The sequence below is a fragment of the Camelus ferus genome, chromosome 11 (genome assembly GCF_009834535.1).
Source record: "Camelus ferus isolate YT-003-E chromosome 11, BCGSAC_Cfer_1.0, whole genome shotgun sequence".
In the NCBI taxonomy this organism is placed as follows: domain Eukaryota; kingdom Metazoa; phylum Chordata; class Mammalia; order Artiodactyla; family Camelidae; genus Camelus; species Camelus ferus.
This window is the reverse complement of record NC_045706.1, coordinates 14,691,197-14,709,763: the sequence shown is the minus strand read 5'-3', so window position 1 is coordinate 14,709,763 and position 18,567 is coordinate 14,691,197. Positions and strand designations below refer to the sequence as shown.

Below are 18,567 nucleotides of genomic sequence, written 5' to 3'. Positions count from 1 at the left end.
ATCTTCCGCAATACTTAGAGAGATGGAAACTTACTGCCACTTTCCTCCTATTTCTTATTGCTTTAAACTGCGCTGGTGTCTGGACAGTGTGGGTGGACCCAAGTTGCTCTGGCACAGCAGAAAGGAAGAGCCAGTAATCCTGTCTTTGCTTCTGAAAGTATCTAATTGGCATCCAGATAGCAGTGCCCAGGTGGTGGCTCCATCCCCTCTCAACTTCCTGCGTCTTTTAAGACTCTGAACTTCCTTCGTAACTGAAACTGACTGTCTCGACATCTCTAGAGACTGTTTCAATTCACATGTGCTATGTGTAGGGTCAGACTATGTTCTGCCTTGTGTTCAGCAATACCAAGAGGGCCCTGATTATACAGAATGAGACTGCGGCCCGTTAAGGGCTCTGTGATTTAGAAGAAACTAGAATGGGGTCACAGGGTAGCAGCAGGAATAATTAAAGGGCTGGGAGAGAACACTAAGGGAAAAAAAGTAGATGGAATTGCGATTAGGCCAAAGAAAAAGAGGTCAGGTAATAATGGTTCTTTAAGTGTATGCTAGGTTATTTTAAGGAAATCAGTAATCAGCTTTTTTCCATCTGAAGCACAAACTAGGGGAAAGTTTGCTTTACATGTACCAAGAGATGTAGGTTAGATAAGCTTATGGTTATAACCACAGAGGTGATTACAAATGAGAACAGGCTCCTGAAAGAGGCTGTACTGTATCTATGGTTAGAACATAATTATGATACAATAAATGGCCTTTCTATCCAGGATAGCAAGCTCACTTATCCTTTTGGACATGGACAATGTGATAATGTTACTTTCTTGACCCATATACCTAGATCAAGTCACAGGGATTACATTGTAATGAAGAGAGCATCAAATTTATCATTTTACCACTACCTAAACTTTCATTTTTGGAAATGAGATATAAACATAAAGAGTTAGTTCTTATAGCATATAAATTAGGTAATACAATTTTACCTCTAAAACAACTATCTAAACACAGAAAACACTTAATCTGTGTATCCAACCTCCCACCCCTCAATTTCCATCCATTTTACTCCCTAAAAATCCTTGCATTTTATACACATATTCCACATGGAATGATCCTGATCTGGTAAGCATCTTACAAACCCTAAGACAGCAAAAATGGAAAGTACTATTGAAAATGGGATGTTTTTCCCAAGCCATTTCACAGAATCCAATCTTTAAAAATGAAATCTTGAAAAATATATTGCAATTCATTGACATTAGTAGAAATTGCAAACTGAATTTTCTGATAATTTTAGATGAACACTCTAAAAATAATTTTGATGTTCATGGCTGTGTTGATGGATTGACCATTACAGAGGCCAAGGGACTTTTAAAAGCTATCATAAGGTAGCATTTTCCACACCTTCTAACAAAACTCTGTATGAGTATTTCTGCCAATACTACCTCAAGGGAAGGGCCCACATGATCTGATTTTTAAAATTTTCCAGAGACATCCAGTGTTCAGAAGTCTTTTTAAAACTATGTGGCTATAAATAACATATAATACCATTTCCATTTTTGAAAAGGAAAAAAGTTAATCTAATTAATGTTTAAAATGCCATCTTTCAAATGACAGTAGGAACTTTATAGTTCCATTCATTTCGCACAGGAAGCAAGCTTGCTTGCCCAAATGAAGGCCAGTGTCAAGTCTAGTTGCACCCCTGACTTCACCAACCACGACCCTGAACAAGGCAGCCCCTTCCCCTGACCATGACATACGCTCCCCCTTCCCTGTCCTGGGAAGGTTATTGTGTTTTCTGGAGCATTCATGCTTTATCACATCTTGCCCTCCTTGGCAACATCCCTGGACCACTGAGCTCCAGGTGGTCTCTGTAGACTCTGACTCACGGCACCTGGGCTCTGGACCTCTCACCTGCACCTGTCCTGCTGCCAGCCATGGCTCTACTAGTAAGCACACTGCTTGCCACCAGTGTGGCACATGCTCTTCAGGGGCAGGTACCATGTTATATAAACCTACCAACCCTCCACAGCCCAGCACAGTCAATGGAGAGATGACAGACACTGTATACATTTCATATGGTAAACATTTGAAGGCCATCAAGTGTCAATAGTCCCAGGGTGACTTATGCAAAACCAAAGTGACCTTTAGTAAGAAAAGAATGCAAATCTGCTCCCGGGAATAATGAAGTCCATTTAGTTGACTTTTACTACAACGAGAAGTTAAGTGGCTATTGTATTTTTATCCTTGACATGGCAGCTCAAACTTCTCTTCCTGGAGAGGTAGAGGTCGGGGTGGGGGTGCGGAGGCCTTTTCTGACCACCTGCCCATCCCCCCCACCACAAACACACCAGGATCCTCCTGTTACAAGTTCACAGTTTTGCTCAGGCAGCTCTTTTCATTTTCCCCTTATTGCACCTATCACAGCTGGTAAGTCATATTTGTATGATGATTTTAGTGTCTGATTGATATCCTGTCTTAGTCCATTCAGGCTGCTATGAGAGAATGCCGCAGACTGGGTGGCTTATAAACAATAGAAATTTATTTCTCACAGTTCTGGAGACTGTGAAGTCCAAGATCAAGTTGCCAGCAGATTTGGTGTCTGGTGAGAGAGCACTTGCTTCAGAGAGCCATCTTCTCGCTGGGTCCTTGTGTGGCAGAAGGGGTGAGGAGCTCTCCAGGGTCTCTTTTATAAGGGCACTGATCCCATTCATGAGGGCTCCACCCTCATGACCTAATCACCTTCCAAAGGCCCCGCTCCCTAATATCATTACACTGGAGATTGGGTTTCAACATATGAATTTGGTGGTGGGGAGGACACAAACCTTCAGTCTATGGCTTATCTCTATAAAGGCAGAGTTCATGTCTAACTTATATGTGCAACCTAATCACATATGATTCATTCTCCAGTGCCTTGGCACTTGAAAAAAAATCTGTTGAATAATAATAAAAATGTTACTGTTTATGCTCAGCACTTATAGTACACTCTACAGGGTAGCCAGGGTTTTCATCACTGATAGCTATTTGGCTTCAGTTTTCAGTTTTGACCTGATGGGTGCAGATAAATTGTATAACAAGGAGTTCTATATCCTTGCTTCTTTGGTCCCATTCAGAATTTCATAGGACATATCTCCATACCATGACTTTTCCTATCTCCGTATTACTAGTCAGGTATGTTTAGAGCATAAATTTTAATATCTACCATTTAGCTGAACATTTTGTACCTAAATTCTATATTTAACGAGGCTGTTCTAAAGAAAAACCCAATTCCTGGTAATTTCATAGGCCATGAAGGGCCATGACCAGAGAATTCTTATCCAGGTGGTTCTGAACAGGCTACTGATATACTATCCCCATCATCATCCCACCACCAATTCAAAGTCCATGTCCAACAAAGCAGTGGTTCTCAGTTTGGTGAGCTTAATACTTGGAGAGCTGGTTGGAAATGCTAGACCCTGACCACTGAGATGCTGATAAGGGAGACCGGGATGAGACCCAGAATCTGAATGGTTAACCAGCATCACAGTTACTCTGGGGTAGGTGCTTCTCAGACCACACTTTACAAACTCTACCCTAACGGGTGTGACAAGTTTAATGCCTCTCCAGGTAGCTTTCGTACCATGTACATGTCTCCTGACACATTGTATCTATTGAGGTCCTCCCTACTTCTCACAAAAGGTTCAGTGAATAAAGAGAGACCCAGAGTTTTAGAAGCTTCCAGGCACAGCAGAAAGGCTACCCCTGGTTCTTCAATGCAGTGTAAATATTCTTTCCAAGAACCACTCAGCAGCCCTGTTGCACAGGCTATTCAAGGCAGGTGATGAGACAACGGGCGACCTATGGGCAAAGGCTGAGAAAAAGTTTATTTGAATCACAGACACTTGAAGTTACCCCACAAGTGCCACTTCCATCACAGGGAAAGGTGACTCAAGTCCATCTGCCTGGGTTTAATGTGGATAAGAAGGTTTTAGGGCTTATCAGATTTGTGAATTGGTTGATTTTATCAACCAAGGAGGAATTCCAACAGGAATTCTACTTTGCCCTCTAGCCGTCACTCAGTAGGTAATACCTCTCCAGACACTATCAAAATCCCTTCTCAGATTGAATAAAAGGAAAAAAAGGGACCAAGCTAGAGTCAGTTCTTACAGGATATTTTTCAAACTGCAACCCAAATTTACAAATTCAAAAAAGTAGTGGCAGATGAATTTCACCATAACAGTTAAAGAGTTTGACTACATTTACATAAATAAGTTATTCTTTTTTTGGGTAGATGTCATGGTTATGATAGAGTATAACATTTGAGTCCCAAGACTATGACTAAAAACCGCCTCATCACTTCAGATGCAAATCCAAGCCTACTATCCGCATCAGTGTTCCCCAAACTTCCCCAATTTCACTCATGTACCACCTTCATTGTTTGGTGGACAGTTTTGGATCTATCTATTGTTTCCTTAATGCCTTTAAAAAAATCAGCTCACTTTCATTGAGTATAATTTTTATAAAAGGCAAATGTACACCACTACCACAAATCAAAACATTCAGTGCCACCTCCCCTAAAGCTTCTGTAGAAATAAATATTTAAGTCATGTAATTCAATTAGAGCTGTGATATCATTGCCTGATCAAGGCCCTGGGCCTGACAGCTGTTCTCTTTTTGTTTTAAAGATCTTTGCTTCATAAAATTGGGATTGAAAAAAAGATTGAAGAGAATTTTTTTTTCACTGTGTGAGAAATGGTCTGTCTGGGAACCACAAAAATAATTTTCTCCTTCCCACACTTGGGATGACATTGATTGAAATCAAGTCTGGGTAACCTGGATTTAATAATTTGGAAATAATAATCTATAATTAGTATATCAATTGATGATCAACATTTCATTCATTCATTCAGCAAACATTACTGAGTGCCTGATGTAAGCTAGGCTGTTTTCTAAGGGCTGCTGTACAAACCCTGTTGGTGCCTACAGCCTAGCAGGTGGAGACAGGCAGCAAACCAGACATAACTTAAATTGTATATAAATACATACAAATGTAAACACACACAGATACACATCTATACATATTAGATGGTGTCAAAGATGGTCTCATTGATAAGTGACATTTGAGAAGAGACCCAAAGGAAGTGGAGAAGGGCATCAGTCACATATTGGAATGAAGAGCTTGGCAAACAAAAGGAACAGTAAGTGCAAAGGTCCTGAGGTTGTCCAGTGCTTGATTTGTTTAAGAACCATCAAGCAGGCCAGTGTGGCTCAGCAGAGTGAGCCAGGGAGAAAATGGTGGGAGATGAAGTCAGGGAGTAACAGGGGGAGGGGCCATGAAGGTCTAATCAAGGTCTTCGGATTTCATTCTAAGAGATGAGGGAATTCTTCAGAAAGGTGACAGGAACTGGCTTTATTTTTAAGGATCACCCTGGCTACTGCATTGAGAATAACCAGCGGGGGGCCAAGGGCAGACGCAGGGAGACCTGATACCATTATTTATCCATAAGACGTGACAGTGGTGTGGAACAGGGTCATTATCACGGGATAGAGTAAATGGTCAGATTTTGTACATACTGTGAAGATAGAGCCAGTGGGATTTGTTGGTAGAATACTTGTTTTGTGCAAGAGAAAAAGAGGTGTTATGAATGACTCCAAGGTTTTTAGCTTGAGCACCTGGAGGGAGGGTCTTGACAACTGCTGAAACTAAAAGACTGGAGAAGCAGGTTAGGGGTGGAGGTGGTGCTAGTAACCAAGAGTCAGGTTTAGAGGCCAACTGGAGATGCTGAGAAGGCCTTTGAAGACAGTCTGGATTGCAGGAGAGGTAGAGAGCTGGGAATTGTCAAGGTATAGACAGTACTTTTAAACTATGAGACTGGATGAGGTCACTAGAAAGTGCACATAGAGAAGAGGTCTGAGTCTGGGGTTCTGCAAGGGTCAGGAGGTGAAAAGAACCAGCAACAGGACTAGTTCAATGCTTGCTTTAGAAATGCTTGAGGATCATTTCAGTTTTCCTCCCTCTTCTGTGATATAAACACTCCTATAACCTTCGCTGTACAACATTTTCTTAGAAAATGTGTTTTTCCTTGACAAACTGGGTGAACTTCAGCATTCTCTTTCTCAAAAAAAGAAGCTTTCATCGACGTGAACTGAACGTTTTCAAGAACTATAAAGAAAATGAGATTTTACCTACAACCTAACAAGTCAACCCACTCTGATTTGATGGATGCTGGCAGAAGACATGAAACTCCCGGGTCAGAAGCAAAAGATTTTATGACTCTCAGCAGGTAACATGAGCTTCATATTTGATACTGGTTCCCCATGCCCCTCAAGTCCCCCAGAAGCAAGAGATGTAGGTCACCAGGGTCCTGCAAGTGCAGTGGGTTTGTGTCACGCTGAGAAACCCCGAACTTAGGAAACCCCAATCTTTTATAACGAGCTGCAAGCAGATCTATCCCACCTTTGCTCCAGGGGCAGATATTATCTTTATGACACTTGACAGCAAACAAATCTGTCCTCTGCTCCAGAGGGAAACACTATCTCTATCTTCCAAGGCTGTTTACTGTACAAGTATCTATGAAGAGATAACTCAGAACAAAAAGCTACCAGCACCTATGCTCACAGGGACCCATGGGTAATTATCTCTCAACAAGAGTCAAAATCATCAAGCAATCTATTCTGGAGAATTTATGAGCCCTTATCCTGTTTCAGTTTGGAAATCAAAAACTTAACTATTTAAAAAAATTTAAATCGTATTTATTTGACTAGGTAATAATTTAACGTGGTACAAAATTCAAAAGATAAACTACACAGGATTATCCTTTTATCAATAAAAGATAGCATGGAGGTGGTTTCTCATTTGCTGTGAAAAGGGAACATCTGTATCAGGCTAATTTTTCTTGCATCCTGGTTAATTCTACCTTTTAGTCAATTTCCAAATGACTAAGATTCTCTAAACCGGTGTTAAAAGCCCGAGTTCGGCACTCAGGGAAAATAAGAAACCACTTCCATTTCACTCGAGCTTTATTGATTTTCCACTTGAGCCTGAAAAGAACCCACATGCAGTGGGTTACACCCAGTGGGTTAAGTGAAAGCTAAGGGTCTAAACCAGCATCAAGAACCAAACAGTGGCAACATCTCACCCGAGAGCCGCCTGACAGACGCCATCCGCACAAGTTCTCTCATCTGTTCCATCTGCCAGGCGGACAGATAGCTCTGTGATCAGTGACACACAGCTTTGCTTACGCTGTGTCTTTTCAGAAGACAATGTTGCTGTCTAGTAAGCATTTGAGGGCATACATCACAGCAAGCACTTGATAAATCTTGTTGACTAGCTATGCCATTAGAAACAGACAAAAAGTCTGCCCTCAAGGGGAACTTACTCTCTAGCAAAGGGTGAAGAGACATGAATAAAATATGTTAAATAATGATAAACGTTAAGGGAATAAGCTATAGCAGAGAGAGAGGGGTGATAATCGGAAGTACCTGAAATCTTACACAGGATAGTCCAGGAAAGGCTCACTGAAAACAGAAAGTTTGGCTACATAGCCCTTCTTAATCTGCTGGTCCCTTGCCTTTTCTAAATGCTCTTGAACTTTCTGGCAGAAAAATGGATCTAGGGCATTACTTTGAAAAAAAAAATACTCAAGATAGACAACAATAATTATAATGAACCATATAATGTATAAATATGATGACCTATACATATAATTATAAGTAAATTAAATATAAATTAAACATTATATAATTAATTGAATGTTAAATTTATACTATTTAAATAGGGTTCTTATTCTCTCATAGAGCATGTATTCCAATCGTGATGCAGACCAGGTGATACACTGAAAAATCACATCACTGGAATGGTATCAGAATGAATGGGTAGCATTAAAAAAAACTCTCCTTTAAGTTGGTGGGATGATTGCTGCTAGTGGGCAAGGACAAGAAACAAAACTACTGAGCACTGAAGGTTGAAGAGCAGCTCCATCTGGAACCCTGCAGCCGTGTCTCATTCCCACTGGGTTATATTAGAAAGAACAGCAGAAGCTTTGGGGATCTCCTTTTCTTTCAATTATAAAATCCATCCAGTAGGTAAACCGCTTTCCCTATCTCTTTACCAGGTGGGTACTTTGTCAAGGTTACAAACGGAAATTAGGCCCTACTTCCTTCCTCAGGTGCCGGCGTCCTTGGTATTCAGTTCCTGCCCTTTGCTCTTTCCCAGGGGAATTCCACACAGAGTCATACAGCTTCAGCCCTTATTTGGATGCCACACAATTTCACATCCTCCCAGCACAGACTGGTATCTCTTGAGTGCCAAGCCTACTAGACTCTGTAAGTTCTGCCTCAGCGGATCCCAAACTGAACTCTCCCCAGCACTACATTCTTTCCAGTGCTCCTGTATTTCCTTAGTTGGTGGCAAAAAAAAAAATGCCCACCCAGGCAGTCCAACTGGAAACCCGGATCCTTCTTCATTCCTCACATACACTCAGTCATAAAATCCTAGCAATCTTGACTTTAAATGTCTCTTAAATGTCCCCTAGTCTCTATCATACTGTTGCCACCTTACATTATTTCCACCTGGACTTCCATCCCCATGGATCACCCTGCCTCCAGCCCACATCCTATATTCCTCTCCATTCCTGGCACTTATTACTCAGTATCATAAATGCTGCTTACATATATAGCTCTTCAAATACCCCATGAGTTCTTTGACACACAAATATGGTGTGCTTTTTCTAGTCTCAGCATTCAGCATAGCATCTTGCATGGAGTACGTGTTCAATTAACATCCACTAACTGGGTACATACATAACTCCTGGACCATCAGATCCCAAGATGTCAGACATTTCAGGAAGTGATATGGGCTCTCTAACAAAATTCCTGCTCACCAACCCTGACCCTGTTACAGCTAAACCTGTGAAGTCGTGGGCAGACTATTGGTTTAACTTTGTGCTATGAACTCTAATTCCTCCACTGCAACCCTTTCCCACCTTCATGCTTGTCTAGCTCTCGTGTAAGTTTCCTCTTTCCCTCTCTTCTTTCAAAATTGATTCTGAGTAAAAGAGTTCATCTCTGCCTTTTATTCCTATAGGTTTTTGCATTTTAGGGCTCTCTTTCTAGTTGCAGAAAGCAACCTCTAGTCCCATTCAAGAACTACAAGGCTTTGGCATCATGGTGTGTGTGTGAAGGGGAGTTGGATGGGAGGGAGGGGAGAGAATTAGAAGAAGAAATTCTGGCCGGCCTGGGAATCACAGCCAGAATCTGAATACTCCTCCGCACTCAGCCATCTGTTGACCAAAAGCCTAGGCTTGTTTTAGCAAATGCTCTCCACCCCAGGTCCTCTGTCCCTGACATTAGCTCACAATCTTAACATGGCATCTCTCCTTTGTTTTGTTTTCCCTTCCAGTTTTCTTGAGATATAACTGACATATAGCACCGTGTGAGTTTTAGTTGTACAGCATAATGATCTGACTTACATCCTTCATGAAATGATGACCATAGTAAGTTCAGTGAACATCCATCATCTCATATGGATGCAAAATTAAAGAAATGGGAAAAAAATTTTCCTTGTGAGAAGAACTCCTAGGATTTACTCTCTTAACAACTTTCACATGTAACATACAGCAGTGTTAATCACACTGACTATGCTGCAATTGCATCCCTGGTACTCACTTATCATATAACTGGGCGTTTATACATTTTGACTGTCTTCATCCAATTCTCTGTCACCTGACCCCCCTACCTCTGGTGACCACAAATCTGATCTCTTTTTCTTTGAATTTGTTTGTTTGTTTTTGAGGTATAATCGACCTACAACACTCTGTTATTTCCTGGTGCACAACACTGGGATTCGATATTTCTATACATTTCAAAATGATCATCACCACAATAAGCCTAGTTATAATCTGTCACCACACAAAGATATGACATAATTATTGCCTATGTTCCCCACACTGTACATTTCATACTGGCAGCACATTTATTTTGCAACTGGAAGCTTGTATCTCTTAATCTCCATCACCCATTTCCCCCTCTGCTTCCCCCTCCCCTCTGGCATCCACCTGTTTATACTCTGTGTCTATGACTCTGTTTCTGTGTTGTTATGTTTATTCATTTTTTAAAAAAGATTCTACATATAAGTGAAATAATACAGTATTTGTTGCTCTCTATCCAACTAATTTCACCTAGCATAATATCTTGTAGGTCCACTCATTTATTCTTTTGCAAATGGCAGGATTTTATTCTTTTTTTTTTTTTGGAGGAAAAATTAAACCTTATTTATTTTTAAAACCAAACCACTAGGAAAATATATCACCAGTTTTGAAACAGCAAACAGACAGGCTACATTATCATTTCAAGTAATAAATTGGTAAAAAGACAACAACATACTTAACAAAATGGTAAGGTGCCAGAACTGCGGGAGGAATAATGCATTTTGCAAAGGCCCTGGAAAAAGTGGTTTGGTGATGCGGGGGCCGGGAGGGGGGGATGTCCCTCTTTAGCTTTAAAAAAGTCATAGCTCACCCCCAAGATGCTTACTTTTTCTCTCATCCCCTTTGTGTTGCCAAGAGATTGTCTCAATAGAGCTCTGTCATTTCAAGGGGCAAAGTAAGCAACACTGGGTTTAAGCTTTTATTCTATCCTGTTTTATGAAAACCAGATTTTTTCAAATCCAGTACTTCATAACTCTCTTAATTAAGCAGGCAACCGTTTTCCTTTCACTGTTCACTCCTGAATACTAGTGCACAGCACAAAACCCCCTTTCCCTTCAAGGCTGAGTGTCACTGCAAGATTGTCCTGTCACTGCTGCAGACAGCCTCAGGGCCAATCACGGCTGCTTCCCATAACAGTGCGACATCACCTCTCATATTTTTGCAGGGACTCCAGGCAGAAAGATGCAATGTAATTTAAGAAATGTGCATTCACACCTTGATGGCCAGAAATGAATATCTGCAAGGACCATTTCAAAGTTCTTAGGCAAACTACCTTTTCCAGTGCCACATCTTAACTTAACTTCATGCCTGTGTCTATAAAACCAAACCAAACCAAACAAAACCCTAGACGTCTCCTTTTCCCTTTTAAATTGGTGACCTCATGGATTTTGTTCTACAGTTTATGGAAAATGGTGTGGTGATACTTCCGGTAGACAGGAAGCTGACAACAAACAGAAACACCTCTCCTCACACCACCAGATGACAGGCAGGCTAGAGGAACCTGCCCACCTGTTGGCACCTGTGTACTATGACAGTCTGGTACCTCGGAGGGCTCCAGCTGGGTACAAGGGCGATCCCTACTGCCAGGATAAGCACTTGCCACGTGACACTTGGGCTCTCAAAAACACCTGTGCTATGCTATCTCTGACCCAAATTTTAGCACCAGTTTTTTCCATCTCACTTTTTAGGATTTGAAACACAAAGGAAAGAGTGTCCAGAAGGAAGTGACGTAGGCCTTAAACGTGCTGCCATCCTTAATTTCTTAATTCATAAACTTTGCTTAAAAGACCCAAATCCTCATTCCTCTTTTAAAATAGATTCCTGCCCTTAGCCCCGATGGCCAACAGCAGACTTCTACTTCCCCACGGATGAGAGAGACTCCTTCATCTTCCTGGTCATGGTTGGGATGAGGTTCATGTGGTCATCCACACACTTGGTCACACAACTCTCCAGCTGTCGTTTCACCTGAGGCTTTTTACTCCCTGCGTCTATTGAATCTTTGGCTTTGTCGTTGCAATGCATGGTGCACCGGCTCAGGCGGTCCTGGAACTTCCCCAACTCGCTGGTCACCAGGGACTGGGCTTGAGCCAGAGGCATATGGCAGCGCTCAATGCAGTGATGCACTTGCTGCATGGACGCATGGCTGTCCTCACGACAGCCGGCGCTGCACCAGAACATGAGGCCCTGGATCTTCCAGATGTTCTCCCTCTCCAGACTCTTCACCATGGAATCCACCGCCTCTCACACCCGGAGCTGCTGCAGCTCTGCCATGGCGACCCTACTCTGTTAACTTGCCGCGCCGGCGCCCACATGGACTCCTGTGCATAGGCCCGCCCCATCACCGCCGCTTCCGGGGTCACCGTGCTGCGCCCCTCCCCAATTTTATTCTTTTTTATAGCTGTGTAATATTCCATTGTGTGTACATACATATACACACACACACACCACATCTTCTTTATCCATTCACCTGTTGATGGGCACTTAGGTTGCTTCCATATCTTGGCTATTGTAAATAAAGCTGCAATGAACATAGAGGTACATATATCATTTTGTATTCGTGTTTTCATATTTTTTGGATAAATACCCAGAAGTGGAATGGTTGGATCATATGGTAGTTCTATTTTTAATTTTTTTTAAGGAAACTCCATACTGTTTTCCATAGTGGCTGCACCAATTTACATTCCCACCAGCAATGCAAGGGGGTTCCCTCTTCTCCACATCCTCGGCAACACTTTTTATTTGTGTATGTATAACACCCCTACTTTAGATGTAACAGAAAGAAAACAAAACTGATGTTTTAAGACTTAGCTTCAGCCTGGGCCACTTGGGTTAGGAGGAAGACAGAATTCCTCAAGGAGCAGACCTCTGTTTCTTCTGGGAAACCATCCTAATGAACTTATAAAAAGTAGAGACCCTAAGGAAATTTGAGTCTTGATCTGACAGTGAGGGAGAAGGAAGTTGGGGTCCCTGGGATGGAGGGGAGAGGGTCTTTGTGCAGAGAGGAAGCCCTACAAAGATGGTGGCAGATGGCGTTTTGAATAAGTATGAGAAATGACCCTCGTCTGTATTTTTTGCTCGATTTTTCTGTAAGTGTAAAAGTGCTCTAAAAGTTAAAGGCTATTAATAGAAATGAGGAAGGAAGGAAGGAAGGAAGAAAGGAATGGACAGCCTGAGAATATCAGAGCAGTTGTTGCCTATTCTGTGCTATAACTCCCTCTGTTTTCCCAAACGTTCAGTCAAGTCTCCTGAAAACAGCTGCCTTATAAAGTGGTACCTTTGGAAAAGGAGGACGAGAAATACTGTCCAGTGTGGGGTGAAGCCATGCAAAAGGTGTGGCACTCATAAAGGGGAGACCAAGAATTTGGGAATGGCAAGAATTTAGAGCAAGAGGGGACTGCAAGAATGCAAACCCCGAGGAATCCTGAGAACTGTGTTGTCCAATACTGCAGCGACTAACTACTGTGGCTGTCGAGCGCTTGAAATGTGACGGACTAGTCCAAACTGAGATGTGCTGTCAAGCTGGTATGAAAGCAGAAGAATGTCAAAGATCTCAATAATTTTTATTTTAATTACATGTTGAAATGATAATGATAATATTTGAGGTATATAGGGACAAATAAAAAATATATTATGAAAGTTAATTGCACCTGTCCCTTTATACCTTTTTTAAGATAGCTATTAGAAAATTCAGAATTATGTATGTGGCTTGCATCATACGTCTATTGGACAACACTAGTCTAGAATCTTGGGGAAAAGGCATGGACTCACGAGAGCATAAGCATGAGCAGCTCAAGGCACTATCTTCAGATAATGAAAAAAAAGGGTGACCCCAGATAGCTGGAGACCTAAGACAGCAGACATTGACAGATTAAGTATGAGAAAAATAAAAATTTACAAGAACTTATTTTAGTATAGTTTTGTTTAAATTAAAAATAATTCCTACAAACAATAACTGCTCTCAAAATATGATGTAATACATAAAAAACTTCAACTTTTCAGGAACACATTGATAGCATGAAACAAAATATATATGGTATAGCTTTCCAACATAAATAACTTATAGTCAGTCCTTAGATTTAAACTAGAAGAGAAGAAAAGTAAGGAAGCTCCCACCCCCCGAGGGATAAATGAACGTGTTATTCTAGTATCTTGATGTATTGAACTACTCAGAGGCTAACACTATGTACTTCCAGCTAGAAATATAAAATACTTTCAGGACTGCCCTTGTTCACAGGTTGTATTTATTTCATACCAAATCTACACTGTTTAAGCCATGTCTCAGGAAAGTTACGAACAAAAAATAAATCAAGATATAGTGCCTGCCGCCAAGTTAGCCAATCCGGATGTCACCAGCAGTTATTTCTCCTCTGGCATGCTACCTAAGAGACTCTAATCCAGTAATCCTCTGGGTTCCGTATTATACACTGCGTGGTTATGTGTCTGTGGAATCGGCAAACTTCAGACCTGGGGTGATTTAAATCTCACGTGGTCTAATGTCTTTATTTTACAGGTAAGGACACAGAGCCACAGAGAGACAGGTCACTTGCCCGAGCCAACAGAGCTGCTGTAGTGGCAATGGCAGGACTTAAGCCACACAGAGTGGCAGCACAGTCAGGGCCCTGGGTGTGACCCTGATGTTTCCTGATAACCACCTTGGGTTGTCTGAGAACTGAGGACTTACTGTACTTACTTGTAGGGGTTTCCAGTAGGATTAAAGAATCTCTCATGCTAAGATGCTCATGATGGCCTTTGTAACCCAAGTCATGCTCAGTGGGAGTTAAACTCCTGCCTCCCCTCCCCTCCCCTCCTTTCCCCTCCCATCTTCTCATTTGGGCTATAATAAAAAGTTTACGCTCAGTGAAGGAAACCACTGGGGACTCCAGAAAAGCCTCTGCCCTTCTTTTTATCATGTATCTGAGGGTCTCTAGGCAGCCTGGAGTCTACTTGAGAGCCACCCACCCTCAGCCCAGGGGCAGCTGGCCTAAGATGGCAATGTTGACCCCTGGTAACCCAAGAGACTTAAAATGAAATGTGGTTTCAGGGATGAGGGTGCCTACGGCGTGCAGAGTTCAGAGTCAAGCTCCAGAGCAGGCTCAGAGCCTTGCCGCCTTCCATCTCCTCCTCCATCCCTCAGCCCCAACCTGAGCTACCCAGACGTGCCCTCAGCTTAGGGAACCTCCTTCTCAAATGAACACACGGAAACAACTCTCTTCCTCCTTTTTGCCCCAGCTCGGCCATGCCCTGGCTCCAGTGTACCGGGACGGCATATTTCACACATCGATGCCAAGAGTGTAAACCTCAAAAGAGGGGCTTGTTAACAGAAATCAACTGCAAATGGGCAGCTTCTTAGGTGGGAGGCATCTTCCTGCTTGGAGGCCTTCCAAGGGTTCTTGCTTAATGCTCACTCCTCACACACACACAGAGGAACCAGAGACTCAGCACCCCAATCTTTACGTTATGTAGCCCGCCTATAAATAATGGCTTTGGGACAAGGTTACTTCGAAGGAGGAGTCCCTCATTTCGGCGGAAAGGAAATATAAAGTACAAAACACAAAACTGCATTTTTCACTTGTCTCTCCTCCCAGGATAAGGGACCTCAGTGAAGACCCAAAAAGCCTGTGTACTGCTGGTCTTGAGTGTGGGGGGGGGGCGCTCGGTCTCCCCCTTAAGTCTAATCCAATCCCAATTAGAGAAGGTGAGCAATGCCAGGGCTTGTGAGCACACTCACTGACCAGCCGGCACCCTGGGGTGGAGCGAAGGGGAGGGGGCAGCCTCCAAGGCAAGCGCTGAGTGGGAGACGCCACAAAGCCAGGAGGCTGCAGGCTCTGTACCTTTGCAGGTGAAACATTTGATGTGGAAGTGTTTGGTCTGGACCCGGAGCACTTCGCCCTTGCACGGCTCCCCACATTTATGGCAGTGGATGACAGGCTTCTCTGCGGGGTGGTGGGGGTCCTGGGGGTGGGCCACTGAAAGAGAAAGAAAAAAGGTCCATGTGAGTAGAATGCACTCCTGCATAAATAAACCCATTATTTTAGTATCAAATGAGCCACTTAATTGATTCAATAAGCATCGATCAAGCCCCTGCCCCCATGTCGTAATTACAGGGGTACATGGATAAAAAAGAGAGCTGTGGCTTTAACAGTCCGGTGGGGAAAATGCCGGGCTTGTTCCTCTGGAAGCCAGGCGTCCTCTCTCTTCCTCCAAACTTCTCTAGGACTATGTAAGTGGGTCATTAAATATATGATCTTGTTTGGGTCAATACTGTGTATTATGCTTGGTTTAGAAAGTGCCTTTCAGCCAGGAGTTCACTGCAGACTGTGAGTTCCTTGAGGATGGGGACCCTATTAGTGTCCCTATTTTTAAAAAAATTTTTGTAGGGAGAGGTAATTAGGTTTGTTTATTTATTTATTTAATGGCAGTACTGGGGATTTAACCCAGGACCTTGTATATGCTAGGCATGCACTCTACCCCAGAGCTACACCCTCCCTCTTAAAGTTCCTATTTTTTTTCTCCCCATTTGTACTCTTCCTACTTTCCCCCAGCTCCTCAGATCCTAGGAGAACACTTGCTCGTGCACCAAAGGAGCTCAGTCAAGGCTCACTTCCTCCTTAGCATGTGCTGGCTAGTTTCTCGTCTACCAGAGAGTCACTTCTGATCTTCATCTGGCAATGCACTTAACCTGTTGGAGGCCTACTGTGAGCCTCCTACTGTGTGCATGGTTCCTGAGACACACACGGCAGGCAGGTGTTTAATAAAAAATAAATTAGTAACTGTGTGGATCTCTCTGAACCTCAGTTTCCTCTCCCGTAAAACAAAGGGGATTGGATCAGAGGATTTCGAAGGTCTTTCCAGGCTCTGAAATCATACGATGGGTCTTACAAGGATTATTCTCTCAGTTTCTAGAGTGTGGCCTTCAGAGAATAGGAGTGATTGTGACCGCCTCGCCCCGGGAATAGGATCTACAGGCTCCCCTTACAGAGGGCCAAGAGAGAAGGTTCCAAGAGGACACCTGTGACTTTATGCGACCCAACGGTATTCACTGAAGTTCCTGTTTGTGCAGCCAGAGAAAGCAGAGGCATTTTTTGGTATTAAATTCCTTTTCTGATTTGGGTCCTCAGAAGGAGGAACCATGTGATACATAAAAACGTATTTCATAATTACCTGTATGAGCATGATACAGGATAAGAACGGTGAACCTAAACTTAATCAACCAACACAAAGAACAAAGATTTTTTTTTCCCTTGCATGGTGAAACCGGGTTGGACAGGGTGGGGAGCAGGGGGAGGGATGTGGGCAGATATTTCTGAAACTCAATTCAGACAGCACCTGACAGCAAGGCGCTCTGTGTACACCCCAAATATAACAGTGCATTGTTTCTCTCAGACCACTATAATGTTCTCATTTTGCCTGGAAAGAGTTTGAACAAGACAGTCCAAATAATCCATTACTAGCTAAATTCTCAGAAACAAGGTTCTTCTTGTGAGAGTTAGACTAGGAGCAGGTGCCGTTTCGGCAGGTTAAACACCTGATCTGAATTCTCTGCGCTGGACCCCAGGAGTGTTCGGCAAAGGTACCAACATTGTGATACACCTGCATTTTCTTTACGGCCTGCTGGGATCTCTCTTGGAAGCCTGTATTCACAACAGAAGTCAGTCCGATCTAAGGAAATTAAGAAGGAGCATCTTTTCAAGATCTCTAAACAACCACTGACTTTTAAGGTGATGTGTAACAAGGCCAAACATCTATTTGCTTGGGCATTTTGAAAAGCTTCCCTGGACATTTTCTACTGTGTGTAAGGTTTGTTGTTTTCGTTTCAAACTCCTGCTCCCTGAAAGAATGGAGGAAAGTTAACATTTATCGGGCATCTGTCTGTTCAGCGCCAGGCACGGTGCTGGGTGCTTACACGTATGTCATTTTATTCCCTCTCTCGGTGAGGTGGCTAATACTATTCCCATTTGACAGATGAGGAAATAGCATCTCAGAGAAGCTGAGCAGGCTGCCCAAGGGGAGGCTCAAAGATCCCCACCTAGGCCTTGCTGGCTCCCAAGCGTGTGTTCCTCCCACGTGATTTGTCTTAAGTCAGAAATGATTATAAGTCAAGCGTTGATTGTTATAAGTTGGGCAATAATGTTTTCGCCAGACTCAAGGGCAGTTCTAAAAGCAGGAATCAGGACTTGACTTAGAGAAGGGGCACATGTGGTGGGTGCAGTCAAGTACTGCTAGCTGGGCACGTCACCCCGCCGGTGATCCTCGAGGTGGTTCTGCTGATCCCCTATGTCAGGACCCCCAGTGCCTTATCTGAAAAATGCAGATTCCTCAGCCCTATTGAACTAGGGGTGGGAGTCAGGGATCCAGCTATTCAAAAAGCTCATCAGGAGATTCTGATGCTGCAGTTCAAGAACGATTGTCCCTTTAGAATCCAGACAATATGGTTAAGCAAGTCACAGAGGAGAGTTAGTGAAAAAAAAAGTAATCCATGAGACCATCCACTCCAATATGAGAACACAGTGGATCTCCTGACTACGAGGGAAAATGCATTCGGGGTAAGAAAGTGCACCGCAGTTTCTCTTGACACTTGAATTTTTTATAGCTAACCAAGCAAGCCCTGCTGAGTCATGGGAAGGGAAGGGAGAAAGCATTTCACTTCCTGGCTCTTCCCTTAGTCTCGACAAAGGGGCCAGTGCACATGCTGGCACCAGACACAGAGGTCAGAATTGGGATCAGCATCTGCATTTTGTAAGCATTTTCCTTTGGAAATACATCTTTATGCTGCGGAATCATCCATGCCCAGAGATGACCTTTGTTTTCACCCAGAGACGAGCAGGGACCACATCGTGTTGACTTGCCTTTCTATCATCCATCAGCCTAGGCAGACACATATCACGACAACCCACTT

General features: G+C 43.0%; 1 protein-coding gene and 1 pseudogene across 20 annotated transcripts in view; both read right to left on the bottom strand.

Moving 5' to 3' along the window:
• ABLIM1 (actin binding LIM protein 1) overlaps positions 1 to 18,567 on the bottom strand; it is a 282,491-nt gene that overhangs the window by 129,669 nt on the left and 134,255 nt on the right. For 19 of the 20 annotated variants that reach the window (XM_032490845.1, XM_032490859.1, XM_014558211.2 and 16 more), the window contains one exon: positions 15,503 to 15,637. In XM_032490845.1, the coding sequence (XP_032346736.1) occupies positions 15,503 to 15,637 (135 nt within the window). Of the gene's footprint in view, positions 1 to 6,421; positions 6,427 to 7,788; positions 7,794 to 15,502; positions 15,638 to 18,567 lie in introns of those variants that run through there. The other variant, XM_032490856.1, reaches the window with a different exon arrangement.
• LOC116666988 lies at positions 10,203 to 12,162 on the bottom strand (annotated as a pseudogene).